This window comes from Mustela nigripes, chromosome 7, assembly GCF_022355385.1.
Source record: "Mustela nigripes isolate SB6536 chromosome 7, MUSNIG.SB6536, whole genome shotgun sequence".
Lineage (NCBI taxonomy): Eukaryota > Metazoa > Chordata > Mammalia > Carnivora > Mustelidae > Mustela > Mustela nigripes.
In genome coordinates this window covers 128,946,534-128,964,659 of record NC_081563.1, presented here as the reverse complement: position 1 = coordinate 128,964,659, position 18,126 = coordinate 128,946,534, and the positions used below count along the sequence as shown (strand labels likewise).

The following is an 18,126-nucleotide window of genomic DNA, read 5'->3' as shown; positions in this document are numbered from 1 at the left end:
TCTTTTTTTTTTTTTTAAGATTTTATTTATTTGACAGACAGAAATCACAAGTAGGCAGAGAGGCAGGCAGAGAGAGAGGAGGAAGCACGCTCCCTGCTGAGCAGAGAGCCCATGCGGGGCTAGATCCCAGGGTCCTGGGATCATGACCTGAGCTGAAGGCAGAGGCTTTAACCCACTGAGCTACCCAGGCGCCCCAATAAATAAAATATTAGAAGAAAAAAAAAGAAAGAAAAGAAAGAAGCTAAAAACCCTGGGGCTAATAATACATTATATGTTAATAAAAAATGAAAAAATTTTAAAAAAAGAAACTAAAAAATAAGCGTTTGAGAAGCTCTTTTCATGTTCCAAGCAGAGTTACAAATGTTCCTTTACTCCTCAAAATATCCCCAAACGGTGGATCCCATTAATGTCCTGATTATTCAGACAAAGTGAGGTTCAGAAATGTGAATCGTTTATTTTAAAATTTAATTTTAGTTAACATACAGTGCAATACTGGCTTCTGAAGTAGAAAGAGATGTGAATCACTTGCTTAAAGACTGCATGGTTAAATAAAGGGCAGAGCTAGGATTCAAACCCAGGAAATCTAATTCCAGAGCCCATGTTTGTTGTTAATATTTTTTATATTATCATACAATAAGGTTGACTTTAGTTTTTCTTTTGGTGTACAGTTCCACAGCCTTTAATAAAGGTGTAAATTCATGTAACCATCGCCACAATAAGGACACCCCTCACTTCCTTGTGCTATTCCTTATTCTCACACCCCCTGCCCATCCTAACTCTGGCAACCGCCAGTCATCTGTTTCCTATCACGGTAGTTTTTCCTTTTCGAGAATGTCAAATAAATAGGATCACATGGTGTGTAACCATTTGAGACCGGCTTCCCTCTCTTGGCATGTGTCTTGGGATTCATCCAAATTATTGCCTGCATTGCTGGTTCATCCCTTTTTGCCTGGAACAGGGGAGGGCGGAGATGGTTATAACTTATTGAACACTTAACCCCTGCCAAGTGCTACACTAAGCATTTTGACATATCTCATTTGATCCTCACAGATTCCCAAGAGGAAGGTAATATTATACCCATTTTATAGATGGGAGATCTGGAGCTAAGAGCTGGCTGTATGCCTGGAGCCAGGACTAATCCTAGACTCAGAACCATTTATAAAATTGCTCCGTTCCCGGCCAACAAAGAGTGAGGTCCAGGGGAGACAATACTGCCTCCTGCTTGAATTCTGGAAGATGATCTGTGAATCCCTTCTCTTTCTCCACAGCTTTCCAGAAATGCTTGTGATCCCATTTACGCAGCTGGTGAGGATCTGAAGCAAAAGCTCTTGCAAGACAATAGAGCACAGAAATTAGGAGCCCAGGATGAAGTTCATATCCCAGCTCTCACTTCCAAAGTGTGTGACCTCAAGTAAGTTGCTAAGCCTCCCTGAGTCTCAGTTGTCCAGTCTTTAAAATGGGATAGTAAGGGGCACCTGTGTGGCTCAGTCAGTGAAGTGTCTGCCTTCGGCTCAGGCTGTGTTCCCAGGGTTCTGCGATCAGCACCCACATTTGGCTCCCTGCTCAGCAAGGAGTCTGCTTTTCTCTTTCCCTTTGGAGGTCCTCCTGCTTGTGCTCTCCTGCTCTCCCTCTTTCTCTCTTCGTCAAATAAATAAATAAAATATTTAAAATTAATTAATTTTTAAAATTGGGACAGGAACAAGCAGGGTTGAGGTATAGATTAAAAGAGATAATAAATAACAGAATATTACACACGGTAAACACACAACAAACACATTTCTTCTTCTTCTTGCAGTTCCCCAACAGAGACCTCTTCCCATTTCAACATGACAGGAAGATTTGTTTATTCACTAGATAGGAACTGTGTCCTTACTATTTGCTAGGTCTTAGGCTAAATGCTTTGCAGACATGAGTTTATTGAACCTTACAATTCTCTGAAGTAGATATTGTTATGAACCCCATTTCACAGATAGGGAAACTGAGGCTTGTAGAGGCAAAGTTATTTGCCAGATCCCTCAGCTTGGAGGACAAAGAAGTAAAGTGACACTGAAGCATCAAATGTTTGGTAGGGTGGGGGCGCCTTCATGGCTCAGTGGGTTAAAGCCTCTGCCTTCAGCTCAGGTCATGGTCTCAGGGTCCTGGGATCGAGCCCTGTATCGGGCTTTCTGCTCAGCAGGGAGTCTGCTTCTTTCCTCTCTCTCTGTCTGCCTCTCTGCCTACTTGTGATCTCTGTCTGTCAAATAAATAAATAAAATCTTTTAAAAAATGTTTCGTGGGACTGAAGCTAAGACAGGATGCGGAGTTTGAACATTCAAGACCTATCATTGGCCCTGGAGCTCAGGGAAGCAGCAACAGCAAAAAGCCAAGAAAGGACTAGATTGGAGGCCCCCAGCTGGTGGGCATTTGGGGCCACTTCTGAACTCAGAAGTATCTCACTGACAAGGAAGTCCAGCGAAAGCATGGGAACTTTTCATTTAAACTTTTAAGAGCCAGAAATTGAGTCCTTCCTAAGTCCACTAGACAGCATATACATGACTGACTGCCATTAAGCCAAAGTTACAAAGTCAAGGGCAAAGCTGATAGGGTTCAAGTCCTGGCTCTGCTACACTTCCCAGCTGTGTTGACCTTAGGCAAGTTGTTTGACCTCTCTGAGACTGTTGCTTCCATTGTCAAATGAGATTAATAATACAAACTACCTCACAGGGTTGTCAGAAGAATGTTTCATTACAAGTAAAGGACTGCAATTAACACATAGTAAGGGCTTGATAAGTATTAGACCTTGTTTTTATTCCTGATGATTATCTGATTATTCCTCCAAGGGCAGGTATATAAAAGAGAGAAGTAGATCATGGTAGGACCTGGAAAGCACATGACCTGCCAAAAGGGATGGATGTTACTCAGCCACAGTCATTGTTATGAGGCAGGAAAATGGTTCCACTGGGGCCAGACCTTCCAGTTCTCCACTCAAAGCCACACTGGCCTCCTTTCTGCTCTAAACACAGCATCCAGCAGGCATATCCTGCCTCAGGGCCTTTACACTGGTCTGGAATTTCACTGATACACCATTCACTCCCTGATCTATTTCAGCTCTGTACTCAACTATTCACCTATGCATTTCCAATTCTATTCCTTTTTCCTACTGTTTTGAGTTTTCCACATTGTATTTATCATTTTTTAAAAAGACTTATATATTTATTTGACAGACAGAGATCACAAGTAAGCAGAGAGGCAGGCAGAGAGAGAGGAGGAAACAGGCTCCCCGCCCAGCAGAGAGCCTGATGCGGGGCTCGATCCCAGGACCCTGGGATCATGACCTGAGCTGAAGGCAGAGGCTTTAACCCACTGCGCCACCCAGACGCCCCTGTATTTATCATTTAATAACATACTATTATTGTTTTATACTATTATAATATAATTATACTATACTATAATATAATAGTATTATTATACTATTATTGTTTCATACTATTATTGTTCTTCCTTTCACTGGCAAGTTAATCTTCTACACTGGCAGTATTTTTTCTCCACTATTGTATTCTCAGCACCTAGAATGGAGTCTGGCACATGGTAGGTACTCAATAAATATTTATGGAATGGGTTGTATCTTCATGCTACCAGTTCATGAGTAATAGTTCAAGGAATCATTTGGTCATTTTTGCTTTATTGAGCACCTACTGTATGCAAGGAATAGCTCTGGAAACTCCAGAGGGTGCAGAGAACAGAAAATACTCCTTGTCCTAGCAGAAGGGAGTAAGTTGGGAAGGGAAAAGAAGGGACTTTGGAGTCAAACAGGTCAGAGTTTGTGACCTAATTGTCTCACACAGAACTGGGGAAACCATACCTCTCTGAACCTCACTCCCTCATCTGTGCAGTTGGGATAAGAATCATGTTCTCTCCTCACTGGGCTGTGTGATGAGTAACAAAGTTTGCATGTCAAGTGTCTTAACACAGCCCAGCCACAAGGCAAGTGTGTGATTCATTCTTTCATTTAGCAAATAGTGAGTGGCCTCCCACATACCAGGCACTGTGCCACTTGTGGAGGGGCCACAGACAAAGAAGGGGAAGTTGCTATATACATGGAGTCCGGGTTTAATGGGGGTGGAGGGTTGAGGGGGGGCACCAACGATAAACAAATATACTATATAAATATACCTACAGTGTGTGCGTATGTGTCACTTAAGCAGTGATAAATACTTTGAAAAAAAAAATACAAGGTGAGGGAACAGAAGGAGAAGGGAATATTATTTTAGATAGGTCCCCTGGAAAGGTGACATTTGAATAAACACACCTGACTGAGCCGGGGGAGGGAACCATGCAAAGATCTGAAGAGTCTAGGGTTGATTGGTTGATCCGAGGGGAAGTAGCAAGTGCAAAGATTCTGATGTGGGAGTGATTGTCAAGTGATGGAGGAAGAGTTTGGTGGCTGAAAGTGATGGAAAGAGAAAGGGATAGGTCAGAGATTAAGACAGAGGAAATAGGGAAGGCCAGACTCTGGTTTTTACTCCGAGTGAGGTGGGGACGTGCTGGAGGGTTTTGAGGATGGTGGCATGATCTTTTGTTTTCCAGCACCACTCTAGCTGCATAATAGATCATAGAGGGGGGTGGTAGTAGCAAGACCAGTAATGAGAGCTTGGAGGATAGTTTGGATGAGCAAAGTGGTAGCAACGTTGGAACAAATTTCAGGTTTTGAAGGCAGAACCAATGGGAGTGGATTGTTTCACGCATGCAACAAGAGCCAAATGTGAATTCCCCAAATGTTCTACGTGAGCAACTAGCCCGAAGGTGTCAATACCAAAAGAAACGGCTGTGGGAGAGGCAGCTTTGATGGGGGAAGAGGAGATCAGTTTTCCAAGTTGTTGTTTTTTTTGTTTTTTTGTTTTTTTTTAGATTGAGAGCATGAGCAGGGAGGAGGCTCAAACAGGACCTTGAGATCATGAACTGAGCCCAGATGCTTAACCAACTGAGCCAGCAAAGCACCCCTCGTTTTTTGAAGTTTCAATTGAATGCATGAAGGGGAACACAAACCTAGAAATGTAGGCTGGGCCCCCAGTTTTGAATGCCCTGACAGATTCAGGAAGGTCAGTGGGCTGGTGCAAGTTGGTATTTATGTCAAGACCATTGTAGTGGAGCTCTGGATTTATTGCTAGATCAATTACTCCCAAAACTAGTGACATTAAAAAACATTTTATCTTTTCTGTAGGTCACTAATCCAGGCACAGCTTGAATGGTCTCTTGAATGTATGAAAACGCCAGTGGGGAAGGAGCTGCATTCCTTAGCAGGGCTTGGTTCCATGCACATGGTTGCCTCGACCCCACCTTGTTACATGGACATTTCCCATGGACAGCTTGCTTCATCAAAGCCAGCCAAGGAATAAAACAGGTATGAATCGAACTAGCAACAGAACAAATTTTGAAGTCAATTCTCCAGGGACTTACCCTTTCATGTTTTCTGTTCATTTTAAGCAGTAAGTCCAACACACTCAAAGGGAAGGAGATCACATGTGGAGTCAATAGCAGGCTCTAGCTTAGAAGGCACAATATAAATGGCCCAGTGTGAAATTCCATCTTTCCTGAGCGAGACAATCTTATATTAAAATTGAGGCAGGGGAGAATGGTAAGAGTTAGATGAAACTAGATTGGCCATGTATCTTAGACCAATCTAGAATTTTCCATGGCTAAACAGTATAAACATGTAAATCAAATATAGCCCTAATCACATATACTGATCTCATGATCACTGGACCCGTGCTTTAGTGTACTTAACTGTTTAGAAATGCCTGCAGAATGTACAAGTGTGTGATCAGCCCTCCATTTTCTCTCTGCCCCTGGAGTTTGACCCCTGTAGACATGATGGTTACTGATTCTCCATGGTTCATGTTTACCTCCATTAATCAAACACAAGAGCATTTTTGTTTTAAGAATTTTATTTTCTCTCTCCAGATAGGAATGATACAAACTAAAAATGTTTACCAAGTTTAACCATAATCCTGGATTCTTCAAAATGGGCACAGGCCTCTAGACAGTCCTCAGGTTACATAAAACCTTTTTGAGACAGATTCAACCAGAACTATCACTCTTTCTCAGGAAAGCACAGGATCAATCTTTTCCAAGACTTGGGACCAGCTCCATAGTTGAGAAATTCCTTAAAAAAAAAAAAAATACAATCAGTATTTAATTCTGATGTAAAAAGCTACTTGTTTGGGATATGGGTGCCCTCTAGGACCCAGTAGTACCAATATATCCTACTCGTCTTAAATTTTCCCCTCCTGTTTTACACACCACTTGAGAAGTGGGTTCCCAGGTTACTCCCCAGCAGGCAAACTCAGTACGTCTAATGGGGGAACATTTAATCACCTTTTTTTTAAAAAAGATTTATTTGACAGAGCGATCACAAGAAGGCAGAGAGAGAGAAGGAAGGAGGCTCCCTGCTGAATAGAGGACCCAGGACCCTGTGATCATGACCCCAAAGGCAGAGGCTTTAACCCACTGAGCCACCCAGGCACCCACATTTAATCACCTTTAAAGAGGGCTGATACTTAGATAATGCCATTTGCAAACCTCACCTGCCGCAGGTCAGAATGAACCAAGCTCATCAGGCTGCATCTACGTATGGTCCTGTGGCTCACAGGGTTCCTAACCTGTAGAAAGTTAGCAGGTAAAACAAGGTAAGGAACCGGATTCCTGGTGGGGAGAAAACCAACCAAGCCCAAACACCACTTAAACACTTGAAACACACACATGGCAGAAGTTAGTGGTGCGCAGAAAACAGAGACGTCATCTCTGGGGCCAATGCATCAGACAAAACACTGGCTAAAGGTTCAGTTAGATCAACATGGTCGATCTGATGGGGAAAAAAGTTAGGTCATCAATTGCAATGGCCAAATTTGAGTTAGAGCAGAACACAAAGGGCACAGACAGTCCCGTATTTAAAATAGGCTACTGCCTGGCTGGTTCTGAAGAGCATGTGATTCTTGGTCTTGGGGACAGGAATTAAAGCTTCACGCTGGCTGTAGAGATTACTTAAATAAACTTCAAAATAGGAGTTGTTATCTCTATTTTCCAGATCCCGTGTATTCAGCCACATGGACATCACTCACCAACATCTCATTCCTGGTCTACTCGAAGTCTGCTTTCAGCCAACAGTAACTCTAAGATGAAAAAACAAACATGAGTTCCCATCAGCTAGATGCTCAAGGGAAGTGAGGGACAAAGGAGCTGCTCAAGTTGGCATATCAGACAGAAACTGGCTTAGGAAAGTTAGATCAACATGGTCGATCTGTCGGGGAAAAAAGTTCAGTCATCATATATGCCAGTAGGAAAAGCTCCTGTTCACAGGTGTTACTGTCCTGCCCTTAAGGTGCCATTCCTGGACTCAAGCAAATTAAAATGGTACACAGCTGAGAATTGGTGGCTGGGTCAACCAAAACCACAAAATTTAGCTTTCCCTTAGGAAAAAAAAAAAATCCTCACGTGGGGTGCCTGGATGGCTTGGTCAGTAGAGCACGTGACTCTTGATCTTTAGGTTGGGAGTTTGAGCCCCAGATATGGTGTAAAGTACTTAAAAAAAATTTTTTTTAATTAAAATATTCTCTTTTGTAGAGGCCACTTTTAAGCAGTAGGATCGAGCAAAGGAAACCGGAATGAAGTTACCTGGGCCCATAGCAACCACCTGGTTGAAGGCAAACAAGACCTTTAAGGTGACCCAGCTCAAAATATCTGTAGGCCCTAGATGACGGATGGGCTACTTAAAACTGAGCACAGGTACCAAAGAAAGAAAATTCCATTCGTTCCCCTCCCTTCCCGCCTTCCCCCTTCATTACAGCCCCCAGCTATGGCCTGGCAGTTTAGCCAAGGAACATCTCTTGTTCTGCCTCTAGTAAATTCTTTCATCCACCTGCCCGCGCCGCCAGCCTCTGCTTGGAAACGTCAAGTATGCTCAAGAAAAACGGTTTTATTAAAAAAAAAAAAAAAAAAGACCTCACATAGGAAGAAACGGGATCCAAAAATGTGCTTTCGGGAGCACTCAAGAGACATTTAAAGAATTAATTATCTATTCACTTTAAAGAGATTTTCCCACCCTGGGGAATTCGTTTTCCTAAATCTGTTTTCACCGAAGTCTAAAAGATACGTTAGAACCGTGATAAAATGAAGCGTCCTGCGCACCTTACTTACAAGTAAAATTAGCTACGGCTGAATCTGCATTTTTTCCCTCCAGTTTGCCCAGCACACGAAGAAGCTCCCAGACCACGCGTTTCCTACGACAGGCCAGGATCCAAATGCTTACGCCAGAGATCAGGAGACAAAAGGCTGTAGAGCTCTACGGGGGGCCTCTCTTGAAGACCCAGCAGCGACCCCCTCCTCTGGGATCCATTCTGTACCCTCGGATGGCGCCGACCTGCGAACCAACAAAGAAAGGGTATCCATCGCCATCTTCTCACGGTTGGGATCGGAACATGGCGGGGCCTCCTGAGGCCGGTGTGATCAGAACTAACTGGCAAATGTTCAAAGACATCAGCATTGTCGATCTGATGGGGAAAAAAGCGAAATCATCATTTACACCGGCCAAGGACCAGGTCCGCACGGAGGCGCGGATTTTTCCAATTTTAATTGGTTTCCCCGACGCCTATTTAGGGTCAGAGCAGAGGGAGTCAGAGGGAAAAGGAGGAACAGAGATCCTGAAAGGAGAACAGCAGTATCTCCACTCACCACATACAGCAGCAAACGCGGGTTGCCGGGCACCCCACCACAGCTGACGAGGCGAAGGAGCCGAAGACGCAAAAGAAAGAGAGGAGGCCCCGACTTCTCTTATATAACCAGGGGAAGCTCTCGCGCCTGCGCACTGCACTCGAGGCGCTTCCCCTTCCGTCCCACGGCACGCGGGGCCCTCTGGGAAATGTAGTTTCCGAGCCGCCCAGCCCCAGGCGATCTAATGGTTGTCAAGGCCTCTCTAGCCCCTCCCCCTTCGCCGTACACTCGGGGCCACCGGGGCTCGTCGGCCTCGCCGCCATGTCGCGCTTCGCACGCACTAAGTCGCCTGCCGGGTTCCCCCTCCTCCGGGGCGGGCTGAGGCCTGCGACGGCCTTAGGCACTGTTAACCCTCCCCCCACAATCCCCTCCCCTCAGCCGCGTCCGCCCGAGCCCGCCGGTCCCGCCGCCCGGGGGAGCTAGGTGACGCCAGCCGGCCCGTCAGTCGCGCGGGCAGTGCCACAGGGCCCGGCCCCCTCGCTCGCAGCCCCGAGATCCCCTCCTCCTCCCCCACCTCCCTCCTTCTCCGCCTCCCGGCCGCCCGCCCGGCCCCTCGCCCCGCCCAGTGTCTGCGGGGAAAGGAAACCGAAAGTGCGCTGCGCCGGGTGGGGCCGCGGACCTTCCTGGGCCCGAACCCGAGCCTCATTCGCAGCGGCGGAGGCGGCTGCGAGAAGACGTGCCGGAGCCCAGTGAGTGACCCCCGACCCGCGCCCCGGCCCCGCACCTGCTTCTGCCAGCCGCGACCCCCGGCGCCTGCGCGGCCCACCACTGCCTCTGCCGCCGCTTCTCCCCGGCGCCCTCTTCAGTCCCCCGCGCCCCATACCCGCCTCAGCATCCCCGCCGCCTCCTCAGTACCCCGCCACCCCCTCGGTGCCCAGTCTCCCCATCATCCACCCCAGAGTCCCGGGTGCCCCCCTCACAGCCGCGTTATCCTCTTGGCGGACCCCCGCCCCCATCGCCACCTCTGCCTCCGACCCCTCAGTTAGTTCTGTCCTCTACCCCCATCTCTGCCCTCACTTTTCTGCCCCAGCCGCCCCCTTCATCTTCCTCGGTCTTTACCTGCCATCGCCTCCTTCACCCCCAGCTTTAACCCTCAGCACCTGCGTTCCCCATCCCTACTTTCAGGACCCCCACTAGCTGAGCTCAGCCCGACCCTCTTCTTCTGGAGGCCCCCCTCTCTCCTCTGCCATTCCCGGCCCAGCCTAGCCATCGCACCTTTTTCGTGCCACCGCACGACCCTGACTCCTTCTCGACCCCCTAATACGTCCATCAGGACCCCCTGGGCTCCTGAGTGCCCGTGATTCCTCCATCCTTCTTTCTAGTACCTTCTTGGGACCCTGCAGAAACACCCCCCCCCCCCATACGGACCCCTGGCCTGTCATCTCAGTCTCTTCCACACACACACCCCCCCTTGGCAATTACCATTCTGCTCTGATTTGACCCGTCTACCAGCTTGACCATCACTGATTTTCTTCTTCCTGCCCTTTTAGGCTTTGACTCCCAAAGAAACCCACTTTAGTCTGCTTTATTTCATGGCATTTCCTGTTCTCTTTGCTCCTCCCTTTGCTTTCTTTTTTGTTTTTTTTTTCCCCTTTCTTTTACCCCAGAAAATTTCTGAGTTTCTGTTTCAGTGTTTTTCAGCAAGAGAAAGAAGGCATTTTCTTCTCAGAATTTTTTTTTTTTAATTAAGGGCGGCGGTGGGGGGGTGGTGCGGGAGAAGAACCGAAATACTGAATCTGCGCTTGAGAGCTAGCTAGGTTTGATGTGATGGGGCAAGAGATTCACCCACAATATTCCCAGCAGGAAGGAAACGGACTCCTTTTCTGATGGGGATAAAAGCTATTCCTCATATATTGCCAAATCTATTCAGAGTTTCCAACTATGAATATTTTAAAACTCAGTGAGAGGGACAGTCTCAAAAATCCCTTTGCTGAGGACTCTGAGTCACCCACTCTTTCCCTAGCCCCAGCTCATGTGATGTGTGTGAGTTGCACTGAGAAGTTCCCTTAAAGGGGCTTCCTCGTCCTCTTAGAGGATCACTGTCAAAAACCTTTAAGGTAGAAGAGAGAGGAGAGGGAAAGAACTAAAGATTTCTCGCTGGTCTGGGGGAAACAGCGTCCTGTAGAGGCTAAGCCTCTGGTTATTGAAACATGTGATTTCCTTCTCTTGATTCAGTAGAATAGAGGGCTTAATCAGTTTGGCTGCATTCCAAAGAATAGGATAAGGGATAACGGCTCACTAATTATTTACAAACTATAGAATGCGGTAAGCTACAAAGTACTGTGTAATATAAATGCTGGGTGGGGTGGTGAATACATGGTTTTTGGATTAACAAAAACATACTACTTTCTGTCCTGGAAACAATATTTGTCTGCTTTATGGGAGAGGAAAATGAAACCTAGCGACTGGTTAAGTACTTGGCTAAAGGCATAAACCAAACAGTAGTTTTAAATGGGAATTGGTGAACTCCTGCCCCCAGTGAAGTGCAGAGATAAAGGGAAAGGGGAATTTGAAATCATGTAAATTGTGAATTTAACATTTTATATCATATTTGGGCATTCACAGAGTTGAACACTCACACCCATGATTAAATCCGTTTTTAACTCTTAGTTAATAGATCATTAAGATGTAGAGGCAGAAGGACTGGCTTGATGCTATTTGGGTTTTTTTCTGCCAGATACTGTATTTCAAGGGCTCTGATCTCTCTCAATCTGTGCAGATTTCCAGATAACTGAAAGTAACGGGAACGTGAAGGAATTCATGTAATTCAGGCATGGAGGACAGAAGACCTTGCTTGGAGGCCAGGCCAAGGAATCCCAGGAATCCCTATACTAACCACAGAGGTGAGCAAGATTTTCTACCTAATGGGAAGGAAATTGAGTTCTGTATGAATGAGTAGGCGCACCTGAGACTGACAGCATCTCTCCAGTAAAGAATGGCTTATTCCTTAGCCATAGCATGAATGATTCAAAAAAATAAATAGCCTTCTCCTTTCCCTAAGAGAGCTGATGAATGGGTACAGTTCACTTTAACAAAGGTAGTGTAAGGTGTCTGAATTGGAAATATTGCTGATTTAGAGCAATGCCACCCAATAGAAAAGAAACATAATCAAGCCAAAAATGTAATTTTTAATTTTCTAGTAGCATCATTAAAAAAAGCAAAAAGAAACAGATGAAATACGTTTTTGAAATTTAACACTAATTTAATAAAATTTAATACCTATTTAAATAAGTATATCCAAATAACGTCATTTTATTGTAATAATTGAATACATGTATTTTATTATCATAGAACTTTATTAATTTCAGATTTTTACCTATTCCCCCAAATACTTAAATAGTATCATCTTAAGGTGGTATCAGTATAAAGAGATTTTTACCCTATTTTTGGTATCAAGTCTTCAAAGTTACATTTGTTGTTTTACACATTTTTTTTTTTTAAGAGTTTGTTTATTTGGCAGAGAGATCACAAGTAGGCAGAGCAGCAGGCAGAGAAAGAGAGGGAAGCAGGCTCCTTGCTGAGCAGAGAGCCCGATTCGATTCGGGGCTTAATCCCAGGACCCTGAGATCATGACCTGAGCCGAAAGCAGAGGCTTAAGCCACTGAGCCACCCAGGTGCTACATGTTGCTTTACACATTTTAATCAGACCAGCCACATGTAAGATTCTTAACATCCATACGTGTTAGTGGATATGTATGTGATAGCATGTGTCTAGAACCTTAGTCACCAAAGCAGTTAGTTCTGAAAGCATCACTACTGCTATGATGATTGTTCCCTTAGAACTTTCTAAAACAAAACCAAATGGATTCTTGCTTTTCCCTAAATTTGCAGTATGTCACCTGAGTTTAGGTGTGAAACAAATGAGAAAGAACTGTTGAATTTTATTTTATTAGCTGCATGAATGTTGAACAAATGAGAAACAGCACAATTTTCATTCTTTAAAACATCAGGTCTTTCAGATCAAAATATTAGAAGGAGGACTTTCTTCTGATACTTTGACTTTGAAAAGTAAGTAAGAAAGTAACACTTACAGAATTTAGGTTTCAGTAATACAGTATTTATATTTTATCAAATGTTCCTTTGTGTTGTCACAATAAACTTTTCTCTAGAAAGTGCAAAACAAAAAGTGTACAAAAATGGATTTAGCATCTGATGTCATATGAGATGGTATGATCATCTTGACTGTGATGTGCATTCATAACATTTTTATCTTCATATCATTGTATACAATCTTATTTTGTTTTTAAAATCTCCCAAGTATGGGGCGCCTGGGTGGCTCAGTCGTTAAGCGTCTGCCTCTAGCTCAGGTCATGACCTCAAGGTCCTGGGAAACGAGCCCCACATTGGCTCCCTGATCAGCAGGAAGCTTGGTTCTCCCTTTCCCACTCCCTCTCTAGATGTCTCTTTCTGTCAACTGAATAAATAAAATATTTTCTAAAAAATAAATAAAAATTAAAATTTCCAAGTAATTCTCTTAAGTTGGGTCAGCTCCATCAATTTTATAGGAAAGGGAAGCGAAAAAAACCTGGGCTTGGGTACGTTGGCCAAGTTACTTAAGAAATAAGTGGCAGATTAAGGAAAACAAGTTCAGCTTCATCCACAGGGTGTGGTTAACTTTCATGTGTGGATTGGGTGTATCTCCTCCCTCCCCCAACAACTTCTTGTCTGGGATTCGTAGTAGATAATGCTATGTGGATGAACTTGTGCTTCAAAAGGGAGGAAAAACTTAAGTTTCATTTTTGAGTTTCCTAAAACAGAAGTTCAGTTTCGTTTTTCAGTTTCCTTTCCAACATAACTCAAAACATTTTGCTAAAGGAAGCCCCATCATCCACTTTGCTGTCTGATGCTGGACAAATTTCAAGAAGCATTTCTCTTGTCCTTTTATCCCACTTGATGCCTCTGTCGCCTGTGACATAATTGTTCAGTGGTATAACCAGTGACTCTAGAAGTTAGGAGGGTATTCCCAATAGAAAATATAGCATTCCATATAAATGCTAGTAATAACATTAATGAGAACTTTTTGTGTGTTAGGTACTCTACTAAGCATCTTATAAATATTTAATCTTTATACCCACATAGATACTTAGGCTTAGAAAAATTATGCCACTTGGCCAAGGTTATATAGTGAGGAAGTATCGAGGACAAGATTTGGACCAGATCTGTTTGGCTTTGGAACGCAGGCTTTGGCAGTCATTTGGTATTGCAAAAAACTAGAAGCAATGAGCTAATCTTTTTGACCCTCTAAAATAATCATAGCTTGTGAGGACTAGATGAGATACTGCAAGTATTTGTTCTTTAGCATGTATTAGGCTACATGTTTGTAAGTTTTATTTATTTAAATAATCTCTACGTCCAGCATGAGGCTTGAACTCAGGACCCCAAGATCAAGAGTTGTATGCTTTTCCAACTAAGCCAGCCAGGTGCCCCAACCAATGTTTATTCTTTTTCCCTTTTGCACCTTTTGAAAAAACAATGTTTTCATGATATATATAGCAACCATAGTAAGCTATTTTACACTTATTACATGACTTCATAGGAAACTTTCTCTGCAAAGAAAATCTAAGTTCCTTAGTTATTTTCGAAAATGAGAGTCTTCCATTATTGTCCTATTAGATTTCCTTGCACCTTCATTTTTGTGCTTACCCAATATTCTCATTGTCTTTAGGGCCTGTGGATGGAGAATTACCACCAAGAGCTAGAAATCAGGCTAATAACCCACCAGCCAATGCTCTCAGAGGAGGAGCCAACCAGCTGGGAAGGCAGCCTAGGGCCACCAACCATGCTGTTCCTGTACGGCAAAGAGAAGAAAGGTTTGGGGCTATGGGCAGGAACCCACACCAGGGAAGGAGAAACCATGAGGGGCACACCAGTGATGAACCTCGAGGCCAAAGACGTGGTCAGGAAAATGATGCTAGGCGGAGAAATGGCAACCAGGAGGGAAGGAATCACAGACCACCATGGTCTGACGAAAACTTCCAACAGTGGCGGACCCCCCACCAAAAGCCTTCAGAACAGCCACAGCAGGTGAAGAAGCTCGGCTACAAGTTCCTAGAAAATCTTCTGCAGAAAGACCCTTCTGAAGTGGTCATCACTCTTGCCACAAGTGTAGGGCTGAAAGAGCTCCTGTCTCATTCTGTTATGAAATCCAATTTCCTTGAGCTCATCTGCCAGGTTCTTCGGAAGGCTTGCAGTTCTAAAATGGACCGCCAGAGCGTTCTCCATGTCCTGGGCATATTGAAGAACTCCAAATTCCTCAAAGTCTGCCTGCCAAATTATGTGGTAGGGATGATCACGGAACCCATCCCTGATATTCGAAACCAGTATCCAGAACACATAAGCAACATCATCTCCCTCCTCCAGGATCTTGTAAGTGTCTTCCCTGCCAGCTCTGTGCAGGAAACGTCCATGCTCATTTCCCTCCTGCCAGCTTCTCTGAATGCTTTGAGAGCCTCTGGGGTTGACATAGAAGAGGAGACAGAGAAGAACCTGGAAAAGGTGCAGACCATCATTGAACATCTGCAGGAAAAGAGGCGAGAGGGCACTTTACGAGTGGACACCTACACGTTGGTGCAGCCTGAGGCAGAAGACCATGTTGAGAGCTACAGGACCATGCCCATTTACCCTACTTACAATGAAGTGCACTTGGATGAGAGGCCATTCCTGCGTCCCAACATCATTACTGGAAAGTACGACAGTACTGCTATCTATCTGGATACCCACTTCCGACTCTTAAGAGAAGATTTTGTTAGACCCCTACGAGAAGGCATTTTGGAACTTCTCCAAAGCTTTGAAGACCAAGGCCTGAGGAAGAGAAAGTTTGATGACATCCGAATCTACTTTGATACCAGGATTATCACCCCCGTGTGCTCATCGTCAGGCATTGTCTATAAGGTGCAGTTTGACACAAAACCGCTCAAGTTTGTCCGCTGGCAGAATTCCAAGCGATTGCTCTATGGATCTTTGGTGTGCATGTCCAAGGACAACTTTGAAACATTTCTTTTTGCCACTGTGTCTAACCGGGAGCAGGAAGATCTCTGCCGAGGAATTGTCCAGCTGTCCTTCAATGAGCAGAGCCAACAGTTGCTAGCAGAGGTCCAGCCCTCGGACTCTTTCCTCATGGTGGAGACAACTGCGTACTTTGAGGCCTATAGGCATGTCCTGGAAGGACTCCAGGAGGTCCAGGAGGAAGACGTTCCCTTCCAGAGGAACATTGTGGAGTGTGACTCTTATGTGAAGGAGCCACGGTACTTGCTAATGGGGGGCAGATATGATTTCACTCCCCTAATAAAGAACCCCTCGGCCACTGGAGAATCTCTGAGGAACGCTGAGGGCTTGAGACATCACCGAGTGAACGTCTTAGACCTCAGTCAGTGGCCCTCAAAAGAAGCCTTGAAGCTGGATGACTCCCAAATGGAAGCCTTGCAATTTGCTCTCACGAGGGAACTGGCTATCATTCAAGGACCTCCTGGAACAGGTAGGAGTTTTTCAGAGCATATGACATCTGCCCTATGAGATAGGCAAGAAAAGCTTGACTGTAGGTTTCTAGAGTATCTTGATTAGAGACATTCTCCTAAAATGGACATTAGACTTACCTATGAAGTTCATGGCGACCTTCCAGTGGGCATCCATTAGTATGCATAGTAATCAATATCACAAGGTTAGAGAAGACACCATGGGGTCAGACTTAGGAAGATGCATGACCTTTGCTTCATCAAAGGCTATATTAATTTTTATTTGATATTTTTTAATTTTTAATAAAGCATATTTATTTTAGAGAGAGAGAACAAGCAGTGGGAGAAGCAGAGGGAGAGGGACAAGCAGACTCCACCCCAAGCACAGAGCCCAACTCAGGGCTCAGTCCCACAACCCTGAGATCAGAACTCAAGCCAGAACCGAGTCAGATGCCCAATTTACTGAGCCATCAAGGTGCCCCTGAGTTTATGTTACTTTTTTTTTTTTTTTAAGATTTTATTTATTTATTTGACAGAGAAAGAGAGCACAAGCTGGGAGAATAGCAGGGGGAGAAGGAGAAGCAGGCTCCCCACTGAGCAGGGAGCCTGATGTAGGCCTCAGTCCCAGAACACTGGGATCATGACCTGAGCCTTACAAAAGCAGACACTTAACTGACTGAGCCACCCAGGCATCCCAAGAACTGTGGTGATTTTTGCTCACTATTTATTTCTTGCACCTATCCCAGTGCCTGATGCATATTAGGTAGTCAGTACTTAACTATTTGAAAGAAAAACGGAAGGAATAAATTGTTATTTATCCTGCTCTACTGAAGTCTTTGGTTATCTTATATTGCATCCTCACTTACTCTGAGTTTTTTGAAGACAGTAGCTACCTTCTCAGCATGACAGAGAATAAGAATTTATCTGTTTATAGACTTAATTATATTGGCCATTTACTAATGAGTCCATAACTCTAACTTCAATGTTGATTTCTGTGAGTTTTCTCCTCCTATCACAAAGGCAAGTCTATTGTGATATATAGAAAGCATTTCTAAATAATTTGTTGCATGAGGGTACTGGCTAAAAAAATACCTTACAGTTGTGAAAAAATATCTTAGAGCTGTGAAAAAAGAGAGAGGGGAGGGGGATTCTTTTTATGTGCTGATAGAGAACCGTCTCCAAGGTATATTAAGTGAAAAAAGCCAGATGTGAAGTTGTGAAAATAGTCTGCAACTGTTAACATTTAAAAAAAAAAAAAAAAAAGGGAAGGCTAGAGAAAGACTATATTCTTATTTGTTTGCATTTCCATAGAATGACTAATTCTAGAAAGTGACACGAGAAACTGATAATATTGGCTGCTTCCAAGGGGTGGCTGGGGGCAGAAGAGTGTGGGAGCCTTTTGTAATACACCCATTTGTGCTCCTTGGATCTTAAACCATCTCACTGTAGGACTTCAAATTTTTTAAAATAATGATTTGCTGTAAATAACTGTTCCTTCTAGGAAGTCTTTTAATTTTTTTTTTAACTCTCCTTTTTCCTTGTTTTTTTAGGCAAAACCTACGTGGGCCTAAAAATTGTTCAGGCGCTTCTAACCAATGAGCCTGTCTGGCAAATTAGTGTCCAGAAATTCCCCATCTTAGTTGTGTGTTATACTAATCATGCTTTGGACCAGTTTCTGGAAGGTAAGTCTAGGCAAAATTGTTCTCTATCAAGATATTTATAATTGAACTGTTGGCAACTTCAGTAGCTTTTTTTTTTTTTAAAGATTTTATTTATTTATTTGACAGAGAGAAATCACAAGTAGGCAGAGAGGCAGGCAGAGAGAGAGAGAGAGGAGGAAGCAGGCTCCCTGCCGAGCAGAGAGCCCGATGTGGGACTCGATCCCAGGACCCCGAGATCATGACCTGAGCCAAAGGCAGCGGCTTAACCT

General features: G+C 44.2%; 1 protein-coding gene, 1 long non-coding RNA gene and 3 other non-coding genes across 5 annotated transcripts in view; 1 reads left to right on the top strand and 4 right to left on the bottom strand.

The window, feature by feature from the left end:
* Positions 1 to 5,906: 5,906 nt before the first annotated feature.
* On the bottom strand, positions 5,907 to 8,811 carry LOC132022009 (uncharacterized). The gene is made up of 5 exons (XR_009405483.1): positions 8,707 to 8,811; positions 8,173 to 8,395; positions 7,098 to 7,148; positions 6,564 to 6,638; positions 5,907 to 6,142 (listed from the first exon to the last, which is right to left on the bottom strand). It is a non-coding gene; the product is annotated as an uncharacterized LOC132022009 (long non-coding RNA).
* On the bottom strand, positions 6,786 to 6,879 carry LOC132022938 (small nucleolar SNORD12/SNORD106). Its single transcript, XR_009405820.1, has one exon. It is a non-coding gene; the product is annotated as a small nucleolar SNORD12/SNORD106 (small nucleolar RNA).
* LOC132022939 (small nucleolar SNORD12/SNORD106) lies at positions 7,224 to 7,314 on the bottom strand. The gene has a single exon (XR_009405821.1). It is a non-coding gene; the product is annotated as a small nucleolar SNORD12/SNORD106 (small nucleolar RNA).
* On the bottom strand, positions 8,472 to 8,563 carry LOC132022937 (small nucleolar SNORD12/SNORD106). Its single transcript, XR_009405819.1, has one exon. It is a non-coding gene; the product is annotated as a small nucleolar SNORD12/SNORD106 (small nucleolar RNA).
* Positions 8,812 to 9,073: 262 nt separating the features above from the next.
* The window catches only part of ZNFX1 (zinc finger NFX1-type containing 1), a 25,278-nt gene continuing 16,225 nt past the window's right edge, over positions 9,074 to 18,126 (top strand). The window contains exons 1-4 of the mRNA XM_059407205.1: positions 9,074 to 9,434; positions 11,465 to 11,588; positions 14,411 to 16,219; positions 17,747 to 17,878. Coding sequence (XP_059263188.1) covers positions 11,519 to 11,588; positions 14,411 to 16,219; positions 17,747 to 17,878 — 2,011 coding nt within the window. The 5' untranslated portion in view covers positions 9,074 to 9,434; positions 11,465 to 11,518. The remainder of the gene's footprint in view (positions 9,435 to 11,464; positions 11,589 to 14,410; positions 16,220 to 17,746; positions 17,879 to 18,126) is intronic.